Source organism: Benincasa hispida, chromosome 1, assembly GCF_027475165.1.
Source record: "Benincasa hispida cultivar pf3 chromosome 1, pf3_genome.v1.1, whole genome shotgun sequence".
Taxonomy (NCBI): Eukaryota; Viridiplantae; Streptophyta; class Magnoliopsida; order Cucurbitales; family Cucurbitaceae; genus Benincasa; species Benincasa hispida.
Genome location: NC_143478.1, coordinates 75,092,432 through 75,117,295, shown reverse-complemented (window position 1 = coordinate 75,117,295; position 24,864 = coordinate 75,092,432). Strand labels below are relative to the sequence as shown.

The 24,864-nt window shown below is 34.5% G+C and overlaps 2 protein-coding genes across 4 annotated transcripts; both read left to right on the top strand.

The window, feature by feature from the left end:
• Nucleotides 1–405: 405 nt before the first annotated feature.
• On the top strand, nt 406–3,909 carry LOC120068103 (DNA N(6)-methyladenine demethylase ALKBH1C-like). 2 transcript variants are annotated; one of them, XM_039019802.2, is made up of 4 exons: nt 406–737; nt 1,606–2,394; nt 2,920–3,264; nt 3,361–3,909. In XM_039019802.2, exons 1-4 carry the CDS (start codon nt 639–641, stop codon nt 3,634–3,636), a joined length of 1,509 nt encoding a protein of 502 aa, XP_038875730.1. In that variant the 5' UTR covers nt 406–638; the 3' UTR covers nt 3,637–3,909. The 2 variants fall into 2 exon arrangements, with proteins under 2 accessions (XP_038875730.1, XP_038875734.1); XM_039019806.2 differs by having other exon boundaries at nt 465–737; nt 1,601–2,394.
• Nucleotides 3,910–21,109: 17,200 nt separating this feature from the next.
• LOC120071466 (putative GTP diphosphokinase RSH2, chloroplastic) lies at nt 21,110–24,809 on the top strand. 2 transcript variants are annotated; one of them, XM_039023775.2, is made up of 7 exons: nt 21,110–21,249; nt 21,523–22,444; nt 22,545–22,730; nt 23,082–23,542; nt 23,658–23,816; nt 23,895–24,237; nt 24,344–24,809. In XM_039023775.2, the coding sequence occupies exons 2-7, from the start codon at nt 21,689–21,691 to the stop codon at nt 24,635–24,637; spliced, it is 2,199 nt and encodes a 732-aa protein (XP_038879703.1). In that variant the 5' UTR covers nt 21,110–21,249; nt 21,523–21,688; the 3' UTR covers nt 24,638–24,809. The 2 variants fall into 2 exon arrangements, with proteins under 2 accessions (XP_038879703.1, XP_090172760.1); XM_090316634.1 differs by having other exon boundaries at nt 21,195–21,249; nt 21,358–22,444.
• The last annotated feature ends 55 nt before the right edge of the window (nt 24,810–24,864 follow it).

The window sequence follows — 24,864 nt, the reverse complement described above, 5'->3', positions numbered from 1 at the left end:
ACCTCATCGTCCACAGATCTAAACTCACACCTTCCTCTGCTGCTAAAAACCCGAACGTAACCCTCACTATCCAGATTAAACTCACCGTCTGCTAAAGTCTACTACCTTCTTATCATAAACCTGCTACCTGCTACAGTAACTGACCGAACGTACCTATCGCGGAATAGACGGCGACCTTCTTACAATCGAAACGAAGATGGCAACAGCAACAGAATAGGCAAAGACGACGACGCCGCCACCGAAACGACTATCGACTACCCATGGGAGATTCAATCGTCGCTCGTCCGCAACCCTTTGAGAGTAGATTAATTAAGAAAAAGAATGATGATGAAATTAGTTTGAGGGTAAGGTCCAATATTACAATTACCATAAAATATCAACATTTATCAAAGCGCTTAATTTTCCAAGTATCTTAAATGCGCAATGAAACGCCCTTAAAACCTAAGTAGAGTGTTATTAGAGGCGGACTATTCACATCCCTTTCAAAAAGGGAATAAAGCTTTAAACAAACCAACAAAAAGCCATATTAAACCCAGCCCTCGCTGCATCAAAACCTCTCTCAATCCGAAATCGATCGAGCTTTGGCATTCAATTTCCCCCGATCAATCTCTTCTGTTTTTAGTTCCCTCCTCAAGATCATGAACGACGGTGGCCGTAGATATGCTGGAAGAGGCCATCCGAATAACAGAGGACGATCTCCTCGCTCCGCCGATAATTTCACTTATCGTCCTCGTCATGTAATCTAACTTCCTTCAAGCTCCGCAACTTTTACAAATTTTACGCATATTGGCTCTAGGCTTTACTTTTGCTTTATTCGTTTATTCATATATGTTTATTCTAGTCTTTAAACAGATCGAGTTAACTGTTCACTGAGTCCATTTCTGTTATTTATTTATTTTTAATTATTTCCTTCATGCAGACGAACGGCTGATATTCCTGTTACAATTAGAGATTCAATAGATATTGTGAAAAAAATAGAAATTTAAGTAAAGTTCAAATTGCAGGTTTTGTCCTTGAATCTTTAGTTTTATATCTAAGTTTATGAAGTTTAAAGTATCTAATAAGTCCAATATTGCGTCTATACATATTTTTAAAATTCGTAGGCAATATCCAAAGTTTAGGATCCCATTAGTCATAAAATTTAATTTTATATATTAGATCAATTAATTTTTAAAAATTTTGAATAGGCTGAGGGCCGCACACTTGAAAATTTAGGAACTTATTAGATATTTTTTAAGTTTGGTGACTTATTCGACACAAAATTGCATGTCCAACATGTTGTAAAGTTGAAGGACCAATTAGACACAAACTTAGAAGTTCGAGGACTAAACTTATAATTTATTTAATCTTTTAAGTAAATTGATCATTTGTGTTGTGTGTGTGTCAGTGGTGGATTTCAGAAAAGACCTGAGGACTTCTGGTTTACTTTTTTATGGAATTCTGAAATTTGTAGATATTTAATTTTGTTTGCAAATTTATGAAAATACAATATATGTTATGAATAGGTTGTATCAGTTAGTAAGGGAGCAGAATTGAAGGTGCCAGAGTTTAGATTTGTACTCTCATGCTTACTTCTAATCTTTCACATTCTAACAAAAAGTGCAGGCTGGAGGTGAGGGGCCTTCTGTTGCTGGTTCGTCTAACCCTGGTAATGGAACTTTCCGAGATAGAAGTTCTCAGCACATGTCGTCGAGGAATGTCGGGAAGCCTTTTGGACAAAAACAGGCCTCGAGTTCTGAACAGTGGCAGTGGCGGCCTTTAAATAGTGGGAAAGATGCGTCTTCTGCTGCCATTGATCTTCAACCGGAACATAATTCAGCTGATGATTTGAGCAATACCTCTAAACAATTATTGGGATCTATTGCATCAAATACTGACAGTAATCATATGAGCAAAAGCTCTAAACAACTATTGGGATCTATTGCATCAAATTCTAATTGCAAGGAATTCTCACCTTCTTCTGCCCAAAATGTCTCTAAGAGTTTGCATTCTGCTGTTGAAAGAATTCAGATTCGGGAATCTACAGCAGTAGGGGAAAGTTGTAGTGATTCGTTTCCTCATGATAATTGTAACAGATCAGATGCTGTTGGACAGGACCTCAAGGTTCAAGTTCTCTTGGAATCCTGTGTGAAAGATGAGAGTTCCACCAAAAAATTAAGGGAAAGTAATAATGTTTCGGGCTCTACGGACTCAAAAGACAAGAAGCCTTCAGTGAACCTCGATCCTTTTGATATATGCCTTCCAAAGACTGGGGTTGTCACACTGAATCCTTCTTTATTCGCTAAGAACAGAGAAAAGAGGAATGAGATGAAGCGTGCAATGGAGGGAAATAGTGGAATTGTGTTGAGACCAGGAATGGTTCATCTGAAGAGTGGCATTTCCCTCAGGGATCAGGTATACATTGATTTCTCTCTCTCACCTGCACAAATGGTCTATATCAAAATCTTATTATTGTAGTTAGCCTCAGACATAAACGAATCAATTCTTGAGTTAAAGATCTTTCCATATATCTCTAGGAGGGAAAGCTCACTCTCCAAGGATAGGAAAGTGCCGTATCATTTATTCTTTTTTCTTGAACCAAGTTTTCATTGAGAAAAATGGATGAATATACAAGACAAATAAAAGAAAAAGGGTCTCACAAAAGGAGTCCAAACACTAAGCACAAATGGACTAAGCTTCAGGCGATAATTACAAATATCGTGGGGAAAGATGCTTTATTATCAAGCAAGAAATGGATCTTATTAGAGGATGAGTTGTAGCTTTGACTATGGTCTTTTTTTCCTTTCATTCTAGGTTCACCATATAGGTGTTGGATGGTTTTGTTTGATTTGAGCCGCACTATTATTTTTAGCTTTGTTGAGAGCGTTTTCAAAACTCTGAATCTTCCTTGCTTTTCTTCCTCTGTTATGGTCGCCGCAGGTGATGATAGTAAAAAGATGTCGGGATCTTGGTATTGGAGCTGGAGGCTTTTACCAACCTGGTTACCGTGAAGGAGGAAAGCTACACTTGAAAATGATGTGCCTAGGTAAAAATTGGGATCCGGATAGTAGCACATATGGAGATGTTCGTCCATTTGATGATACAAAACCACCAAGTCTACCAGATGAATTTTACCAACTGGTTGAAAAGGCAATCAAAGTTTCTTATGCCATTATGGGGAAAGATTCAACAATGAAAAATCCTGAACGTGTACTTCCATGGATGAAGCCGAACATCTGTATTGTAAACTTCTACTCACAAAATGGAAGATTAGGTCTTCATCAGGTCTGCAATAACGGCTCCTATACTCTTCACTTTTTGGATCTTCCAACATTTCATAATTCTTCCATCATAATCTTTGTCTCATTTTCTTCCCATTAGGATCGAGATGAAAGTCGAGAAAGTCTCGATAAAGGATTGCCTGTTGTCTCCTTCTCCATTGGTGACTCTGCAGAATTCCTATTTGGTGATCAGAGTGACGCTGATCAAGCGGAGAAAGTTACTTTGGAATCGGGAGATATCTTGATATTTGGTGGGAAATCAAGACATGTTTTCCATGGGGTGACTGTAATTCATCCAAACACTGCTCCTAAAGAACTTTTAGAAGCAACAAATCTTCGTCCAGGTCGCTTGAATCTTACTTTCCGTCAGTACTGAAAGCTTTTTTTCTTTTTTGCTCACCAAGGGAGATATCTATGAAACAACGCCCTTGTAATACAGTCCCAAGTTTCTCTCTAGTGCTTCGGGAAGTTGGTTTTGTTTTACTTTAACTAACACATTACAAAAGCATCATCGTAATAGAGTCTTGATGCACAGAGAGGTAATTCTTAGTTGTAATCTATTATCCTATGGGAAAATTTATTGCTTTTCAAGAACTTTGTCATATTGTGCAGTTCTAATATTTTGCATTACAGTGGGGTTTTCAAGGAATTTTTGGTGTTGGTTACCCTTGGAAACAAGGGACTTAGTTGATTGTTTATAGTTTCGGGGTATTATAGTTATTTATTTTACCCTATTTTTCTTTCCTTTTTTGTATTTAGGCTTGTTGGAGCCTATAAACAAGAATCCTCTAGTATCTCTCATATTATGTAAAAATGTTTCAGGATTTTCCACGTAAATCTTGTCTCCTCTTTCTGTCTGTCTCTCTTTTTAACAGTTACCATGGAATTATCTAATTGATTGCAATTTTGTAACTGTTTCTACTATACACGTAAAGTAATATTCATAATGTATGGAAATCCTTAGAACAACCTGAACTTCCTAAACAACGGATTAAAAACAATTTTTAACTTACAAAATTTGTTAAAGAGAAACTCTTAACACAAAAGTTTCCATCTTTCGAAGCTTGTGTCCAACATTACGATTAATCTATATGGCAAGAAGAAATTGGATGATGAAATTGAACTCACTTACTTCTATTACGACAAAAACTCATGCTCGTTTAGTATGAAATTAATGCAACCAATTATGTCTCTCTTGAGAGTGCTTAACTACCTGTCATTTCGTTCAAGAGGGTATTTCTTTCGTTTTTATTTTGACATGTTGATATTAATGTGTATTTAAGAATTATATTTGACAAAGGATGTTAAATAACAAGTATTTGCAAAAATATGAAAACAAATGTTGATACAATACCAATAATGTGAACATGATACTGTCAAATCAAGTTTTTAACCGGTAATTTGAATATATCTCAATTAGTTAATCTATGATCAATAGGTTAGAGATTCAAGTCTCTACATATGCATGTCGTGTTGGGAATGTCCTAAAACTCGCAATTCATGTTACATATTCTATTTATCAATAATAACGACTTGTTGATTTTGCATCTTATTATGGAAATCTAATAAACATATCATTGGCTATAGTTTGAATACTGTAACTTTATGTAACTTTATGTAGTTTTATGTAGTGACATAAACAGGATCAAGTTGATAGTATATAGCCTAAATGGTCTAATAAGTATATGGATGAAATTGGGTATCTCATCTTGGTAACACTTTGGATGTGACCCATTCTGTAGTTGTTACAAAAAGTTGTAAAGTGCTACAAACGATGTGATTCACAAATCGTTCATGTTGAGACATGTGAGTGGAGGCATCCTATGCAATGAGTTTGCATATAGACTGGACCACGAAAATCGTCACTTTTCTTTATAATGACCATTTACTGTTAAAACTGACTATTTCATTTATTAAATAACCTAGGTTAACTCGATCTTAATTCTGAGCTAGTTATGAACTCCTATTTGTTCAGGATCTGTAAGAGTAGTCCAACAGCACTGCTCAATAAGCTTACCATTTTGGGGATAAGACCAGATGAATAGCTGGGGAGATAGCCTTGCAAGATAGAATTCACTCCTACCTGATTAAGGGTTAGCAGATAGGTTGTTCTCTTAAGTACTGATTCCAGGTCTTGAACAATCAAGGCCCCACCTTCTCATGATAGAGAAAGGATTTGAATCATAGAGATTATGAATCAGATTTGTTCATTAGAGGGTCAATAAGAACTTAAGGAACAAGATGTATTCACAGGGGTAAAACAATAATTTTGACCTAGCTATGATTACGAACAATCTGTGAAAGATCGACTTACTGATTATGGTTATAAAGTGGACTTAATATATCTACAGTGAGGAGAGTTCAACTATGGATTATAGTGGAGTATCCCATTAGTTAACGAATGGGGGTTAGATCGGACTAATGAGTTTAGCCGATTAATCTCAAATCGTTGGAGCCCATGATCTGTAGGTTCACGAGGTTCCTCTACTAGCTCGCTGGTTAAGCTTTAGAGTAGCTTGAAAAATTAATTTGAAACATTCAAATTAAACAAAATAGGAGAATATACATTTAAATATGATTTAAATATATGAAGATGATTATTGTGCAAAAATTAATTTAATATTTGATATTAAATGAATTAATATTTTAAATTAATTTATGAAATTAATTTTAGAAAATGATTTTTCAATTATTAAAATCAAAATTGAATTTTGAAATCAAATTTTGGTTTTAAAAGAAAAATGGGAAAAATCGTTTTGCATGCACCAAAATGGAAAAACTTGATTTTCCAATATCATCTTTTTCATGCTAACTCAAAGTCTACTTCTTCATTAAAGCTCCAAGCATGAGCTGCAAGCCATGCATATCTCTTCTTTGCATGTTCATCTACAATAAATAAAGAAGATAGGAGTGAATTGAAGGTATGCATAACACATAAATTTTGAGAGAAAATTTCAGTGAGAAGAAAGGGTTCTTCGAAGTGAGCTATTGTGAGTATCTCTTTGTTCTTCATCATTTCAAGTTGTTCTTGAGTCCCACAACTTAGTCTAAAGCTCCAAAAGGATAGTGGGGAAGATCTTGAGGTAGTTCACGGTGATCTTTCGTGAAGACTACTGCTGATTGATCAAGTTCTTGAAGAGTTCTTCAAAGGTATGATCTTAAAACCCTCTTATTTAGATGAGCATGCTTTAGTTTCTGCCAAAATTAGTGAATTTGAATGCTTATGGATCCTTGATACTTCCGCTGCATATTTTCTAACTCTAACAATTGGTATCAAAGCATCATTTAAGCATTCAATTTGGTTTAATTTTGGTGTGGTGGGTGTTTTTCATGAGATATATGAAACTAATACACTGATATGATTTTCTGAGTTTTGGAATTTTAATTCTCTTTAATTTATTATTTAAATTTGTAACTGGCTCTTAATTGATGAGCTTTTATGTGTTAGCAAGAGTCTGTAATTTATTTGGAGTCATTAGAATTAAAATTAAGATGTAATTGAAGAAACAAGTGAAGGAGGCCGAGTTGTTGTTCCAGTTTTTCAGCTTCTGCTCAAAATCGTTGTTAAGGTTCGGTTGCTAAGCGATCATCTAGTTCCAGGTGTTACACGATGTGAAGAAAAGCTAGACGTTCGTATAGCAATGGGCGCTGGTTGTTGTGATGTTGAACGCTAAACGATCGTGTACCTACGGGAGCTAAGCGATACGTTCGAATGAAATACAATAGCATTACGCGATCATTTAGCTTTTGGCGTGGGAACTAAACGATACGTTGGATTTGCTAAACGATGGCACTACACGATCGTGTAGTTGCAGTGTGCGCTAAGCGATGCGATGAAGTGCTACGCAATAGCATTGAGCGATCGTTTAGATCAAGTGCTAAGCGATCGTGTAGACGAAGTGCTAAGCGATGCGAAAATGTTCTATATGATAGAGCTAAGCGATCGTTTAGCTATGGCGGATACTAAACGATGACATGAAACGCTAGGCAATGGTGTTAAACGATCGTGTAGTTCTATTCGATAGAGTTAAACGATAGCTAGGCGATGGTGTTAACCGATCATGTAGCTCTATACAATAGAGCTAAGCGATCGTTTAGCTTCAGTAGACACTAAGCGATCGTGTACCTCTTCTCAACACAAGGTAATGGTGTTAGACGATTGCCTTCAACGCTACACGATCGACCTTAGCAAGACTTTGAGGTTGGACCGAGAGCAACTAGTTCGATCAATTTTCTCAAGGTCCAATTCGGTTTAGCCTCAAAGGGTTTTTGGTTGATCCGGTTCAAGATGCTTGGGTTCGGTTTGGAGCAGTTCGAGCGGTTCAAAGACAATTTTGAAGTTGTTTGTAATAGTTAGGCATCTGTTTGCTTGTTTATGCCAAAACAAAAACCATATCAGTTAGTGTTTAATTGTTTATGCATGAGATGTATGTAATAATTAAATAATTCGTGTATATGCATACAATATGCCATGTAGATTTAAAACTCCATCGTAGGAAGCATGTTACATGTATTGAAAGTATGTTATAATTGTTATAATATATAATATGCATGTTAGAGTTATGTTTAATATAATGGTTATATTAGATGCCTTTGTTGAATGTTGTGGATGTTAAGCATGTCTAAAATTTTGTAAGTTGTTATAAAATTGGTTAGACATTTAAAATCCATAACAAAGAATAGCTACATACTCACTTACTTAACAACTAGTTTTAAACGTTAAAACAGATTGTTACCTTATAAAATAAGGTTACAAATTCATATCGGTTCATAAACCCGTCTAAGGCTGGGGTACTTAAGTTGACAATTTACAGAACACCTCCTACCTAGGGATTATAACCGAACTATTGAAAGTTGTAAACTGATTTTATGAACTTGCTTGAGCGATGTGAGGTAATAAAATAGTTTATCACCTAGACATTGTAGGTTAAATCCAATTATAAGAGTTATATCTAGATAAATCACCTAGACTTAGGTTGTATAAAATTAGCCATCATGCCTAAGTAAAATACCCAAACATTTTGAACACTTCAGTGGGAGATTAACAATATATTTGATATATAGTTATTAGCTCTCATGTTCTCAAGAATTTACACTGTGAGATCCATGCTCGGCTTCATGTCGATTTTATCTCGACCGCTCTATATGAAAAATGCTTGCATGGGTCAATAACAAAGTGAATGAGGGAGGTAGTTCATAGTAAGTGGGTGAAGGAAATGTGTCAACATTGTCCTACGATCTCCTCTATTAGTTTGAACCGTGAGATTTTTATGTTGCGTCTGCTGTCGTTTTATGCGGCACTAGCTAGTCATTAACCGCAACGATCCCTATGAAGGGTTGTAACATAGGATTCGGAACAACCCAGGCTTCAATAAAATGAATAGGATCTTATAGTTCCGTCTTGGATATTGTCTTCTATCTAAGAGGTACCGTCATATAAGATCTGAAAATGGTGGGTCACACTTACAAGAATTACTAATTGTTAATAAAGATCTTGACCGAAAACGATAACCAAAAGATCTATTGGAACATGAGTTATTCTGAAAATAGTATTTGGTCAAGAATTATCTTGCTTTTGTGAAGGAATTCTTGACTGCCCCACGATAACATTTGCTCTAAATCACTTAAGTATCATTGAAAATAAATAAAGATTTATTGGGTACTTTATTAGTTTTGCTAAAAATGGATTTAGATGCATATTTAATAGAGTTTGTTTAAAATGTTTCAGCAATGTCGAACTCAATCATAAAATTAATTGCTTCTGATAAATTTAATGGAGAGGGTTATTCGAACTGGAAGTCAAACATCAATACGATATTAGTTGTAAACAATCTGAGGTTTTTGTTAACAGAGGAGTGTCCTCCAGTTCCCAGTTCAACGACCATCTGAAATGTTCGGGACGTCTATGATAGATGGGTGAGGGCGAATGAGAAAGCTCGGGCCTATATCTTGGCGAGTATATCTGATGTACTCAACAAGAAGCATAAGGTTATGCCCACAGCCCGTGAGGTATGGCATCATTACAAGAGATGTTCAGGCAACCGGCATCTTCTGTTAGACATGAAGACATCAAATATGTTTATGTAACACGCATGAAGATGGAACCAACGTAAGAGAACACGTTCTCAACATGATGGTTCATTTTAACATTACGGAGTCTCACGGGGTAATGATAGACGAGATAAGTCAAGTGAACATGATACTAGAATCTCTTCCTGAGAGTTATCTGTTATTTAGGACAAACGTTGTCATGAACAAAATCACTTATAACTTAATGACATTGTTGAATGAGTTGCAAACTTATCAATCAATGATGAAACTAAAGGAAAAAGAAATAAATGTTATTTCAAAACCAAAAAAAAATTATAAGGGGTCAACGTCAGGTACGAAACCCACTGATGATAAGAAAGTTGGTCCTTCTTCTTTTAAGGATAAAACCGTACAAATGAAGAAGAAAGGAAAAGGGAAAAAGAAAGCTACTGCAAAGAAAAACAAAACTCCCAAAGGAAAATGTTTCCATTGTGGAGAAGTTGGGCATTGGAAACGAAACTGCCTAAAATATCTGGCTAAAAAGAAAGCAGAAAAGGCTAAACAAGGTAAATTTGATTTACTGGTTGTTGAAACATGTATAGTGGAAAATTCTCACCTTACCTGGATATTGGATTCAGGCGCCGCTAATCATGTTTGCGCTTTTCTACAGAAAACTAGTTCTTAGAGAAGACTTTCTAAATATGAGATGACTTTCAAGGTGGGAACAAGTGAAGTCATTTTAGCTGAAGCAGTGGGAGATGTGAAGTTGTTTTTTTAGAGATTCTTTTGTCTTGCTCAAGAATGTGTTCTTTGTACCAAAGATGAAAAGATATCTGATCTTCATTTCCTGTCTATTAGAGAATATGTACAGTGTATCTTTTGAATGTTATGAAGTGTTTATTTATTCAAGATGTGTTCATATTTGTTTTGCTGGACTTGAAAATAACTTATACATATTACAACCAACTGAAGCAAGAGCCATTTTAAATATAGAGATGTTTAAAAGGGCTGAGACTCATAATAAAAGGTGAAAAATTCCTCCTAACGCCTGTCTTTGGCACCTCAAGCTTGGTCACATTAATCTCAACAAGATTAAGAGATTGGTAAAAAACGGTCATCTAAATCAATTAGAAGACAGTTTCCTACCTCCATATGAATCATGTCTTGAGGAAAAAATGAAAAAAAGATCTTTTTCTGACAAAGGTCTGCGTGCCAAAGAACCTCTCAAACTTATACATTCAGACCTATGTGGTCCGATGAATGTTAAAGCTCGAGGAGGATATCAATACTTCGTCAGTTTTATTGACGATTACTCTCAATATGGCTATATTTACTTAATCAATCACAAGTCTGAAACTCTTGAAAAGTTCAAAGAATTTAAGGCTGAGACTGAAAATCAGTTAAGTAAAAGAATTAAAACACTTCGATCTGATCGAGGTGGTGAGTATATGGATTTGAATTCTAGAATTATCTAGTAGATCATGGAATTCAATCCCAACTCACAGCACCTAGAACACCACAACAAAATGGTGCTGCATAAAGGAGAAATCAAACCTTGTTGGACATGGTTCGGTCTATGATGAGTTATGCTCGGTTACCTCAATCCTTTTGGAGTATGCAGTACAGACTGCAGTTTATATTTTGAATGTTGTTCCATCCAAAAGTGTTTCAGAAACACCGTTTGAATTGTGGAAAGGACGCAAAGCAAGTATACATCATTTCCGTATTTGGGGTTGTCCAACACACGTGTTGGTAGAGAATCCTGAGAAATTGGAAATACGTTTAAAATTATGCCTATTTGTAGAATACCCCATAGAAACAAAAGGAGGATACTTTTATGATCCCAAGAAGATAAAGTTTTTGTATCGGCAAATGCTACATTCTTGGATGCGGATCATATTAAAAATCATCTACCTCGCAGTAAACTAATATTGCAAGAACTTACTAAAGATACTACAGAAAGATCAACAAAAGTTGTTGATCAAACTGGTCCATCAACAACGGTTGTTGTCCCGTCACGTCCATCCCAAGAGTTGGGGATGCCTCATTGTAGTGGGAGGATTATTCAGCAACTTGAACACTACATGGGTTTAACAGAAACTCAGAACATCATATAAGATGATGTTTTAGAGGATCCATTAACCTTTAAAAAAGCATTGGAGGATATCGACAGGAAACAATGGATAAAAGTCATGGACGATGAAATGGAGTCTATGTATTTCAACTCTGTCTGGAAACTTATAGATCAACCATATGGGGTAACACCTATAGGTTGTAAATGGATCTACAAAATAAAACAAGACCAAACTGGCAAGGTACAGACCTATAAAGCCAGATTCGTGGCAAAGGGTTTTACCTAAAAAGGAGTTGATTATGAAGAAACTTTTTCTCCTATTGCCATGATCAAATCAATAAGAATACTTTTGGGCATTGTCATATATTATGACTATGAGATATGGCAAATGGATGTCAAGATAACTTCTCTGAATGACTATCTTGATGAAAGTATTTTTATGTCTCAAACAGAAGGGTTCATTGAAAAAGGACAGGAACAGAAAATCTTTAAGCTTAATCGATCTATTTATGGGTTGAAACAAGTGTCCAAATTCTGGAATATAAGATTTGACACTGTGATCAAATCTTATAGCTTTGAACAGAATGTTGATGAAGCTTGTGTATACAAGAAGATAATCAACAAAACTGTAGCATTCTTAGTTCTATATGTTGATGATATCTTGCTCATTGGGAATAAGACAAGTTTTCTTGCTGACGTAAAGAGATGGTTAGCAACACAGTTCCAAATGATAGATTTGGGTGATGCTCAGTATGGTCTAGGAATACAGATCTTTCATAACCGAAAGAATAGAACATTGGTACTATCTCAGGCATCTTATATTGACAAGATGTTGTCAAGGTATAATATGCAAAATTTCAAGAAAGTTTTATTATCTTTTAGGCATGAAATTCATTTATCAAAGGAACAATGTCCTATGACACCTCAAGAAGTTGAGGAGATTAACAAAATTCCATATGCATCTGCAGTTGGGAGTTTGATGTACGCCATGTTGTGTACACACCCTGACATATGTTTTGTAGTTGGAATCGTCAGCAGGTTGCAATCCAATCTAGCACACGGTCATTAGACCGTTGTAATAATATCCTCAAGTATCTAAGGAGAACGAGGGACTATATACTTGTGTATGGACCTAAGGATTTGATCCTTACAGGATACATCGATTCTGATTTTCAGACTGACGTAGATTCTAGGAAATCTACCTCAGGATCAGTTTTCACTCTTAATAGAGGAGCTATAGTTTGGAGAAGCATCAAGCAAATTTTTATCGCTGACTTCACAATGGAAGTGGAATACGTGGCTACATGCGAAGCTGCTAAAGAAGTAGTATGGCTACGCAAATTCTTGGGCGATTTGGAAGTCGTTCCAGATATGCACCTGCCAATCACACTATATTGTGATAATAGTGGTGTTATTGCCAACTCAAAGGAACCCATGAATCACAAATGTGAAAAACACATTAAAAGAAAGTACCATCTCATCTTGGAGATAGTACACAGAGGAGATGTGATCGTCACAAAGATTGCCTCTGAAGACAACCTTGCTGCTCTATTCACAAAGGCCCTCTCGGCTAAAGTATTCAAGGGCCACCTAGTTGGACTAGGACTCTAAGTAGTGTAATCTAGGGTAAGTGGGAGAATGTCTATGGTATTAGAAATGCCCTAGTTTATTGTATTTTTCCCATTATGTTTCTCAACATTATATTGTATATATTTGTTCTCACTGGAGTTTTAGTCCAAGTGGGAGATTGTTGGGAATGTCCTAGAACTCGCAATTTGTGTTAAACATTCTATTTATCAATAATAATGACTTGTTGATTTTGCATCTTATTATGGAAATCCAATAAACATATCCATGGCTATAGTCTGAATACTGTAGCTTTATGTAAATTTATGTAGTGACATAAACAGGATCAAGTTGATAGTATATAGCCTAAATGGTCTAATAAATATATGGATGAAATTGGGTATCTCATCCTGGTAATACTATTGGATGCGGCCTATTTTGTAGTTGTTACAAGAAGTTGTAAAGTATTACAAACGATGTGATCCACAAATCGTTCATATTGAGACATGTGGGTGGGGACATCCTATACAGTTTGCATATAAACTAGACCACGAAAATAGTCACTTTTCTTTATAACGACCGTTTACTATTAAAACTGACTATTTCATTTATCAAATAACCTAGGTTAACTTGATCATAATCTTGAGCTAGCTATGAACTCCTGTTTATTCGGGATTATCATTTGATTTGTAAACGGTGAGAGTAGTCCAACAGCACTGCTCAATAAGTTTACCATTTTGGGGATAAAACCAGATGAATAGCTAGGGACATAGCCTTACAGATAGGTTGTTCTCTTAAGTACTGATTCCAGGTCTTGAATAATCAGGGCTCTGCCTTTTCATGATAGAGAAAGGATTTGATTCATAGAGATTATGAATCAAAATTGTTCATTAGAGAGTCAGTAGGAACTTAAGGAACAAGATGTATTCACATGGGTAAAACGATGATTTTGACCTAGTTGTGATTACGAACAACCTGTGAAGGATCGACTTACTGATTATGGTTATAAAGTGGACTTAATATATCTACAGTGAGGGGAGTTCAACTATGGGCTATAGTGAAGTGTCCCCTTAGTTAACGAATGGGGGTTAGATCGAACTAATGAGTTTAATCAATTAATCTCGAATAGTTTGAGCCCATGATCTGTAGGTCCGTGAGATCTCTCTACTAGCTCGCTGATTAAGCTTTAGAGTAACTTGAGAAATTAATTTGAAATGTTCAAATTAAACAGAATACGAGAATATATATTTAAATATGATTTAAATATATAAAGATGATTATTGTGCAAAAATTAATTTAATATTTGATATTAAACTAATTAATATTTTAAATTAATTTATGAAAATTATTTTTCAGTTATTAAAATCAAAATTGAATTTTGAAATCAAATTTGGTTTTAAAAGAAAAATGGGAAAAATAGTTTTGCATGCACCAAAATGGAAAAACTTAATTTTCCAATATCATCTTCTTCATGCTCAGTTAAAGTCCACTTCTTCTTCTTCATTAAAGCTCCAAGCATGAGCTACAAGCCATGCATATCTCTTATTTGTATGTTTATCTACAATAAATAAAGAAGATAGGAGTGAATTGAAGGTATGCATAACACAGAAATTTTAAGAGAAAATTTTAGTGAGAAGAAAGGGTTCTTCGAAGTGAGCTGTTGTGAGTATCTCTCTATTCTTCATCGTTTCAAGCTGTTCTTGAGTCCCACAACTCGATCTAAAGTTCCAAGAGGATAGTGGGGAAGATCTTGAGGTGGTTCACGATGATCTTTGGTGAAGACTGCTATTGATTGATCAAGTTCTTGAAAAGTTCTTCAAATGTATGATCTTAAAACCCTCTTATTTAGATGAGCATGCTTTAGTTTCTGCCAAAATTAGTGAATTTGAATGCTTATGGATCCTTGATACTTCCGCTGCATATTTTCTAACTCTAACATATCGTTGCTATACTTGTCCCTCAATTGAACATTTGAGTAAGTTTGTAGTGAAAAGCAAGATCGAAGTGGTCATCGTACTTGTCTTCTGATCATTCTATGCAAAGATGAAAGAGTCCAAAACATTTTTTCCCTCTCACATTGTATTATAGATTTGACATTTTACTTAACTCTAATGTGATATTTCCCCCGAGAAAATTTTGAATTTATATTTTTAAAGTTGATTGGTGAAGAGATTTTGTTCAGAGAAATTGATTTATCGACTTTTGGGATAATAATTAATGTTGTGATAGGGGATTTTGGACCAAATGCATAATTTACATCAAGCAGGACGCAAACGATAGAGCCAAGAAAATAGTTGTGAAATCTTCTATTGGGAATAATCTACGTCATCTGCTTTTATAAATACATCCTTATAGTTTAGAAAAATAAGTTGATTTTCTACTTCCAAACTCTTTACTGGTAGTTGTTTACATGTGCTTTCCCCTCAAACAAATTTATCATTATACTCACGAGAAAGTTTGGAAAATTGTTAGAATTAGCCCCCTAAAGTTTCTTTAAAAAATAAACTCTTTTTGTAAACTCATTAAACTAATTTTTCTCGGTTCATCTCGGTTAATATGCAATTGATTTAGATTAAAAGAAACTAGCTTTTTCATTTTATCAATTGTTTTGAATTTTCTCGGTTAAATCTCAAGTAGATTAACAATGAGATTCTACTAATTTTTTCATAATTTTTCCAAATCTTATACAGTTCTTATATCTTTTCAAATTTTCTCTTATCTTTATCAAATCTTTCACCCAAACCCAATTGTTATTTCATATAATTATCTAAATTTTCAAATAGATTTACCACTTATCCAAATGGATTTTCCGATTGATCTTATTAGATAATTACACTATCATTTTTAAATTTAGGAAAGATCAAATTCTGCAAAACTACGTAATATTTAGAGAAATATATAGAATCTTATTATTAATCATGCATGAGATTTCACCAAAAAGTCAAAATATAGAATCTTAATGTTAATCATTATCAGATATCATCGAAAAAGTTCCAAAACAACGGATACGATGAAAAAGTTAATTTTTTAATTTAAAATTTTGATGATCGATTTTGATCGAGATAAATTGAGAAAAAAACTATTTTAACGAATTTTTTAAATGATGATGATTCTAAAATATGGAAATATGACATAAAGTTTCTTTTCCCATTTGGAAGCTTGATATAAACAAGTGTCATGGTTTAGTTTGAATAGTGGAATCACCCAATAGATAAGCAGAAGAAAAAGCAAAGTACAGAAAAACGTGGTGGGGGTGGCGCTCCCCCGACTGTGACCGTGTGAACGACGGCTCACCCAATGGCCGTCACGTGCGGCACGAGGCGGTCCTTCTGGTGGGCTGTGGACAGCGTGTAATGTCTATCTGCCCGCCACGTGTTACTTTTTCAGCCTACACAAAACTGAATCTTGGAGAACCTATTTAATTTTTAATAAATTATTTCGAATTTGTCCTTATCCCTGGATCTTCCAGAAGGCGGACCGTCATCATTACAACTCACTACTATCACAATGTCAATACTGCCCCTACTACCTACTAAAATTACTCGCATCTCATATTCATTTTGTTTCTATTATTACATATATTACAATCACATATGCATAACATTTTCATTATATATATATATATATATATATATTTTTAAATAATAACACTATTGAAAATATTTTCAGATACAGTAAAATATCATATTAATAGATATATCTATATCTTTTAATATTTATCACTAATAGACAATAATATTTTGTTATATTGAAAAATAAGTTGACTCATTTTTCTATATCTGAAAACAACCTAAAAAACTATATATGTATAACCAATGTTTAAGATGTCAATGTCAACCGAAATATTGATGTTTTAATTTTATGAAAATTTTAATAGAAATATCAATAGAATTTCGATTTCTATGGATATTTCTAGAAAAATTATTAAAAAATAAATTTAAATTAGTAAATAAATATTTTATGATTTTTAACCGAGTTAACATGTCTATTATTTATATTATATTTACATTAATGATATTTTATTACTTAATTATTATATTCCGTAGATTTTTCTATGATATTATGAAAATATTAATTCATCCTCGTGTCAATATCAAACCCATAAAAATGTGAAAATATCAACATGTTAATGAAAATTTAATATTATATATTTAACATTCTTTAGTGGAAAAAGGTAAAACGCAAAATTTAATTATATTCTGGTAAAAAAAATTATAGATGTAATGTAACTACAATAGTATATGAAATCAGAAACAAATGCACCATCTAATAAGCAATGAGAATGATCTTCAAGACGAATCTCTAAAAATTGATGCTTCAATTCAAACACGAGAAACTAATGCATGTAAAGCAATTGTATTAGATTGACAATGAAGAATCTTTAGATTGCAAGGCTTCACATATAATCATGAATAAAATCAACCAAAAATTGAACCTCATCAACAAATTTAACTTGACTTGATAAGAGATTTGAAATGATAAAATATGCCATTATGAAACGCAATTACTTCAATTAGCTCAACAAATTCAACAAGAAAGGGGAATTGTCTATAGCCATCATAGTCGCATCCATTGGCATTTGAAAATTAATATCTTTTTCATTTATGTATTAAAATTATTAGTTGACAAGAAAACAATATGATGTGTGTTCCCAACAAACTTGTATTTTTATTAACAAGGTGGTTAATGATTTGTTAGTATTGTTGATGATTGTTTCAGGCGAAGTCTAAAGCTGCGAAAGGAAAATTAAGAGACAATATGGAATTCTGTGTGTCTAAAAACGAAAAAGTCAAACTCTCAAATTCTAGGTCAACTCACTGAATAAAAGAAAGTATACTAATCATAAAAGAATTGAGCGGAGCTTGGTTCTAGAGCTCTTCAACCTCATGGGCTACAATCAACTTGACATTGTCCACGTTACACATAACCACAAGCAGGTGTTAGAGAAATAATATTATAAATAACTTCATTCTACAATATCAAAAGGGAGAAATAAGTGAATTCCAAAAGAGAATCTAGCTCACTTCTTTGTACCTAGTTAAACTAAATACTCCTAGTACTAACTTAGACACTGAAGTGTATTCGACTCAATACCAAATTATGGTGTGAGTACTTTCTGAAGAGATTGAATCTCAAGTGAAAGTATATGATCGCCTTGCAATTTTGTTTTTCGATTTTACATAAACAAAATACGGTATAAAAATAATAACATAATGGATAAACAATCAAGATTAGCATCCATTTAAGAGGGAAAAAAAAAGAGCTAACTTACCTTTGTAGATTCCCAAATTCTTCACGATTCCCACCGTGTCTTCTCCAAAACGTCCCTTCAATGGTTAATTCTTCAATTGTTCAAATATTTCTCTCTCTTAATTATAGATCACATCTATAATTAACCATATTATATTAATCTCATTAATATGCAATTGATTTGAACAATTCAAATCATTCTACTTATATATCCTTTAGGGATAACAAGAGGACCTTATGGACCTATAGATTAAAAGCTCAAATGATATAAGATTAATTAATTAAACTATTTAATTAAATTAATCAATTTTCATTAACTACCAGTCATTCCGCTAAAGATCGATGGCTGCACTCTTTGCATTGTAGATTTATTTCTATAACCAATCAACAGTGAATCGACCCTTCACAAATTGCTCATAACTATAGTTGGGTCAAAATACCATTTTACCCCTGTAGTTACATCTAAGTCCCTAAATACCACTGATCCCTCTAATGAACAAGCAGTTATAGTTTAACTACAAATTAACACCTCTTGGGTCAGTGAGAGGTTGAGACCTCAATGTTCAAGACTCGGAATCAGATATTAAATGAGCAATTTATTCACTTTCCCTAAGGTCGGAAAATGAGTGAATTTCATCTTGTGTAGTTGTGTTTCCAACTCCTTGCTCGGACAAGTTTCCAAAATGGTAGACTTGTTGACTCGGCTAATAAGGTCACTCTTACCCATATAAATCAAAGGATCACTCTCAGGAGTTCACAACTCACTCAAGATTAAAGTCAAGTCACCTATGGTCATCCTAGTGAAATGTAAGTCTATTCTAGCAACGGTGTTATATAGAGAAACTATTCATTGCACGGTCCGATCTTATACAAACTCTTTGTATTGTATAGAATACCCCTGCTCGCATGTCTCCACATGAATGATCAGGATCAAATCATTTGTAGCACTTTACAACAATGGTAACATATACAAAACAGGTCATATTCATAGTGTCATCAGGATAAGGTATCCAATCTTATCCATTTACTACAGACCTTTTAGGTTATCACTCAAACGTGATTCACCTGTATGTCTTCACATATATGTTTAAGTTTTGTAAAATAACCTTGGATCTTAGTTTATTGGATTGATTCAATGTAGTCTAAACATTAATAAAAAAAACATCTTATTTTATTAGATATATAATTTGTTTTTACAAACTATAAGATACACTCGATTTAGAATATTAACTCTAACACTTTGATGCAAGTTAGTTCAAATGACGAGACAGAACCAAAGGAGTGGATCATCAGAGCATCAAGGCTCACATCGCCACACGTGTTCGAGTTTTCCACAACAAGAAATATAATAGGAATTTCCACGCTTTTATGCTAGTGTAATACATGTAACACAAACAGGAATAAGTTTAAAATTTAAATATTTGAATCAAAAGACAAGCATTAGAGATGAAATCATTGGATTAACCTTAGGTATTGGAAATACACAACAAATAAAAAAGAATGATGGTGAGTATGAAACATCCAAAGAGAGTATATATATTTAAAAAGAAAAAAGGAAAAATGAACAAAAAGGCACAACAGGCAATAGCATCCACAAAAACAAAAGTATAAAAATATCAACTTAAAAAAAAAGATGGACCCCATTAGAACTAGTTGCATGCATATATAAGGCCACCCTTGCATATATTAATTGAGTTTAACTTTAACCTATGTGGGGAATAAATATTATTTATTATATTTACTGGATATGTTTCTTTATCAAATGGATATTTGATTGTTTTAATTCCATAAGATAATTGAGTAGATTTTGATTAAAAGTTATTATATTAAGGTAAGCATAATTTATAATATTTCAAATGAAAAGAAATTATTGGATAGGATAGCATATAAAATAGAAAATTTATTCAATAGGATGATTACAATATGACTATTTATAATAATTGTGACCTGATTAAAATGATTTGCATTCCATAACTTTATAAATTTGAAATATTTTCTTCTATACATCTAGCTAACTATATATATAACTCTTATCAAACAATTTTTTCGCCTAATAGGCTATCAAATTAATATGTGCTTATATATATAGCATCATATTATACAAATTTAAAATTTAAGGATATAGTTAATTACAAACATTTTAATTTGCGACCACTCAAACTTATTTAGTATTTTTTTTCCTGAAGTAATGAAGAAGTATAAGTAAGAACTAAAGAGTTAATAAATCACAAAACACAAAAGCACCGACCTATGACGAATGAGCTTCAAGTCGTACATCAAAGATATTTTTACGTGCATGACAAATCAGATTGTGAATTAAGGCCACATTTACAAAAGGGATATATCACAATAAATGAAAGATAATTTGAAAAGTATGACCTTTTTTTCTTTATGTTTGTCAGTGTGTATCGACGTTCTACATTCGTACTGATAGGTGGACCCAGTTGAAAATCCGTAATCAAGTAATGTAATTTAAACAATGAGCGTGAGGTGATCAATTAAATTGCATCTGAAAATTACATCATATCATTACCTTTACCATGATGATCATGATTATGGTTATCATTATTGTTACAGTTTTAGAAAAAAAAAATAATGAATTTTGACACATTTACTATTATCATTATCGTTATTGTTACGATTTGACTCTCAAAGGTAAAGATAACCATAACGTTAATAGTAAATTAGATAAAATTCTTAATTTTCGATAAACGATAAAAAGAATTTGTTTACGATTACATTAATTTTGATTATGAATCGGAAAAGGTGATGTAAAAGAAAAACTTAAGATAAGACCTCATTTATAAAAAGGTAAAATTTTATCCGGAAAATGTAAGTAAATTTCATAGAATGATGGAACCGGAATAGTTAGGACGTGGTCGGCTATCCTTTTAGTTTATAGTTTTTACGTTAATTGAGGTAAATTAAGAAGGGTAATATGGTACTTTCAATCTTTCCACTGCCAGGACGCAATGCAATGTAAGAGAACGCAGAGATTACTAGAAATTCACAGAAGCAACTCTCGCTTTCTTCTTTCTTTCTCATTTTCACTTTCTCCTCCACTTCAAGGTATGGCACCTTCTCTTCCAAAATTAGGTTTATGGCTTCCTCTTATTGATTTCTTCAATTTTAGTTCTTGCTTTAATCCCTATTTTTTTTCTTTTCTTTTCCTTTCAGTTTCGATTAATTTCTCGCTACTGTATTCCAATTTCATATTCTCCTGCAGTGCCTCTTGGTTGAATTTTGATTGATTTTTTGGTCTGTTTGCTTCTTTTCTGTACCTTTTCTGCTGAATGTTCGTCAAATTTATACTTTCTAGCAATTTCATTTGATTGCGTACAGAGAAAGCTTGGCGTCTCTCGCATCGTTTGGAAAGGGGAAGAAAATCTTAATTAGCCCGACAATTCGTCTATTCCACTTTAGCATTGGTTGTTGTTGTTGTTGTTGTTTTACTGGAATTTGTGTTGGTTTCTTGAGATAATTGGTGGTATTTCGAGTATAAAAGGTCATGGCTGTACCAACTATAGCTTTGTATACGAGCCCACCGAGTACTATTTGTTCTTCACCCCACCCTTGCCAGATGAACTCTCATTCATCATGTGATTTAGAATTTACCTCTCGGTCCTCGTCGTTGGCGTCTTCGACGGCCACTTCATCTAAAAAACCAATGGTCGGTGGGTTGTCAAGTTTGTTCTCGTCGAGTGTGCCGAGGCACTCCTCGTCGTCATCGAGCATTTCAAGTAGCGGAGATGAATTGGGTTCTTTTAGGCATGATAAAGGGGACGAGCTTAAAGAATTGAGTTCTTCGTTCCATTATTCCCCAAATAAATTCATCGGGTCATTCTTCAATCGGGATCAGAGTCCAATATCAGTGTTCCAGGGTCCGGTTTCCTGTGGCAGTAGTGGCGTTGGGTCGGCAAGAACTCCTCCATTGTGGACTGTAAGGGAAAGGAGTGGGGATGGTAGTTTTCATGGACGAGGAAGTACCAACAGGCTGTTCAATGGGTTTGTGAGAAATGCATTAGGATCATGTGTGGATTATGATTCTCCAAGATTGGAGGTGTCTAGTGATGGGCTAGATGTGGGTTCTTCTGCTTTGTTTGGAGATGAATTGACTTTCAATATGGAGGACAACGTTATGGAAGGTAATTCTGAGTCATATGCGAAGGATTTGCTTCTAAGTGCACAATCAAAGCACAAAATCTTTTGTGATAAGTTTGTGATTAAGGCTTTTTTTGAGGCCGAGAAAGCACATAGAGGACAGGTAATGTTATCTTTCGATATTGACAGTGTTGGTATTGCCTGGATTACTGATGATATTCATTAAGAAATTTCATTTTTTGGTATCTTTTGTTCTTCCTTAGATGCGTGCAAGTGGCGACCCTTACTTGGAACATTGTGTGGAAACAGCAGTGATGCTTGCGCTTGTTGGTGCTAATTCCACAGTAATTGCTGCAGGGCTTTTGCACGACACAATTGACGATTCTTTTGTGAGTCATGACTACATATTGGGGTCTTTTGGAGCTGAGGTCGCTGATTTGGTTGAGGGGGTAAGATGCTGAGCCTTCCACTTTTTCTTTGTCATCATATAGATGTCTTAGGTTTAGGTATAGAACATAACTGTAAAAACTTCTTCTGTTTTCTTGTGAGAAAGAAATTGCAAATTGCACTAGTCTCAAATTTGGGGTAAACAGTAACATTCATGCTATAGGTCTCTTATTAGAAAACTCTTTTGCATATATCATTATTTCTATACATTCTTACGTCTTTGTAGAATTACAGATCTGAATGGTTCCAAACACCACCACACCCCCCCCCCCCAAAAAAAAAAAAAACAAAAAACATTGTCTGATGAGGAATGAGTCCTCTTTTTAATTTTTTAAGTTATACCTTTGTTTTAGGTGTCGAAGTTAAGTCATTTAAGCAAGCTTGCTCGAGAACATGATACAGCTGAGAGAATAGTTGAGGCAGACCGCTTGCACACCATGTTCCTTGCTATGGCTGATGCAAGGGCTGTCCTCATTAAATTAGCAGACCGCCTACACAATATGATGACTTTAGATGCATTGCCTCTGATCAAGCGGCAAAGGTTTGCAAAGGAGACTCTGGAGATTTTTGTTCCTTTGGCTAATCGCCTCGGAATCTACAGTTGGAAGGAACAGTTAGAAAACCTGTGTTTTAAGCATCTTAACTTGGAACAACACAAAGATTTGTCCTCCAAGCTGTTGGGTTTATATGATGAAGCAATTATATTTTCTGCAACTCAAAAATTAGAGCGAGCTCTTAAGGATAAAGGAATCTCTTACCATGTTGTAACTGGGCGGCACAAAAGTGTCTATAGCATTCACCGCAAAATGTTGAAGTACGCCTTCAGCCTTCCATCTCTCTCTCATTCTCTCTTCATCTCTGCAGACTGTTATTTTCTAGAGCTTGTGTCAGGATAGTAACTTTTAGTTGAATTTTAATTTGTTTTGTAGGAAGAATTTGACCGTGAATGAAATCCACGATATTCATGGGTTGAGACTCATTGTTGAAAATGAAGGGGACTGCTATGAAGCATTAAGAATCGTTCATCAGTTATGGCCCAAAGTACCGGGAAAGTTCAAGGACTACATAAGTAAACCAAAGTTGAACGGGTATTTATCTAAAAGCAGTATTAATTGGCTTCATACTTATTCTACAATTCTTCTCTTATAGTATTTAGTGGTAATCAGGTATCAATCTATACACACAGTAGTAAAGGGTGAAGGTGATGTCCCACTTGAAGTTCAAATTCGGACGAAGGAGATGCATTTGCAAGCCGAGTTTGGGTTTGCAGCTCATTGGAGATACAAGGAGGGTGATTCCAAGCACTCTTCATTTGTGCTTCAGATGGTTGAATGGGCCAGATGGGTTCTCACCTGGCATTGTGAGACCATGAACAAAGATCGTTCTTCTATTGGTTCTGTCAAACCACCCTGCAAGTTCCCTTTTCACTCGTCTGATTGCTCTTACTCTTACAAACCTCACTACTTCCAGGATGGACCTTTGTTTGTCATAATGATTGAAAATGAAAAGGTCGACGATTATTATCCTAGTTGTTTCTGTTAAGTTTGTTATCTGTCTTTGGTGCAAGAGTACAACTTTTAACAATTGGAAAACGCTTTGTTTTGGTTATCTTCAGATGTCGGTCCAGGAATTCCCAGCTAACGCAACGATGATGGATCTTTTAGAAAGAGCAGGAAGAGGAAGCACAAGATGGGCTCATTATAGGTTCCCAATGAAGGAGGAGTTGAGACCAAGATTGAACCACGAGCCTGTGAGTGACCCCAAGTGCAAGCTGAAGATGGGTGATGTGGTGGAATTAACCCCACCAATACCCGACAAGTCGTTGATCGAATACCGGGAAGAAATCCAGCGAATGTACGAGGGAGGCTTTACTGTAGCAACTCCACAGCCCGCTGGTTGGAGGAGCTGACAGTGCCTTCGTTGCCCCTTCTCTATGATTACACTACAAATATCATGCTCAAATTGTGGATCAGATTCTCTTGTAGATAATTATAAATATTTGTACATATCTGGTATGTGTTGATTCAATGTAAACGGGTATCAACTGTTATGATATATGCTTTAGATTACTACTTGATGAACTGATTCCTAGCATTTGCTATGTTTATGTAATTTTAGTTTGCCTTTTAAAGATTT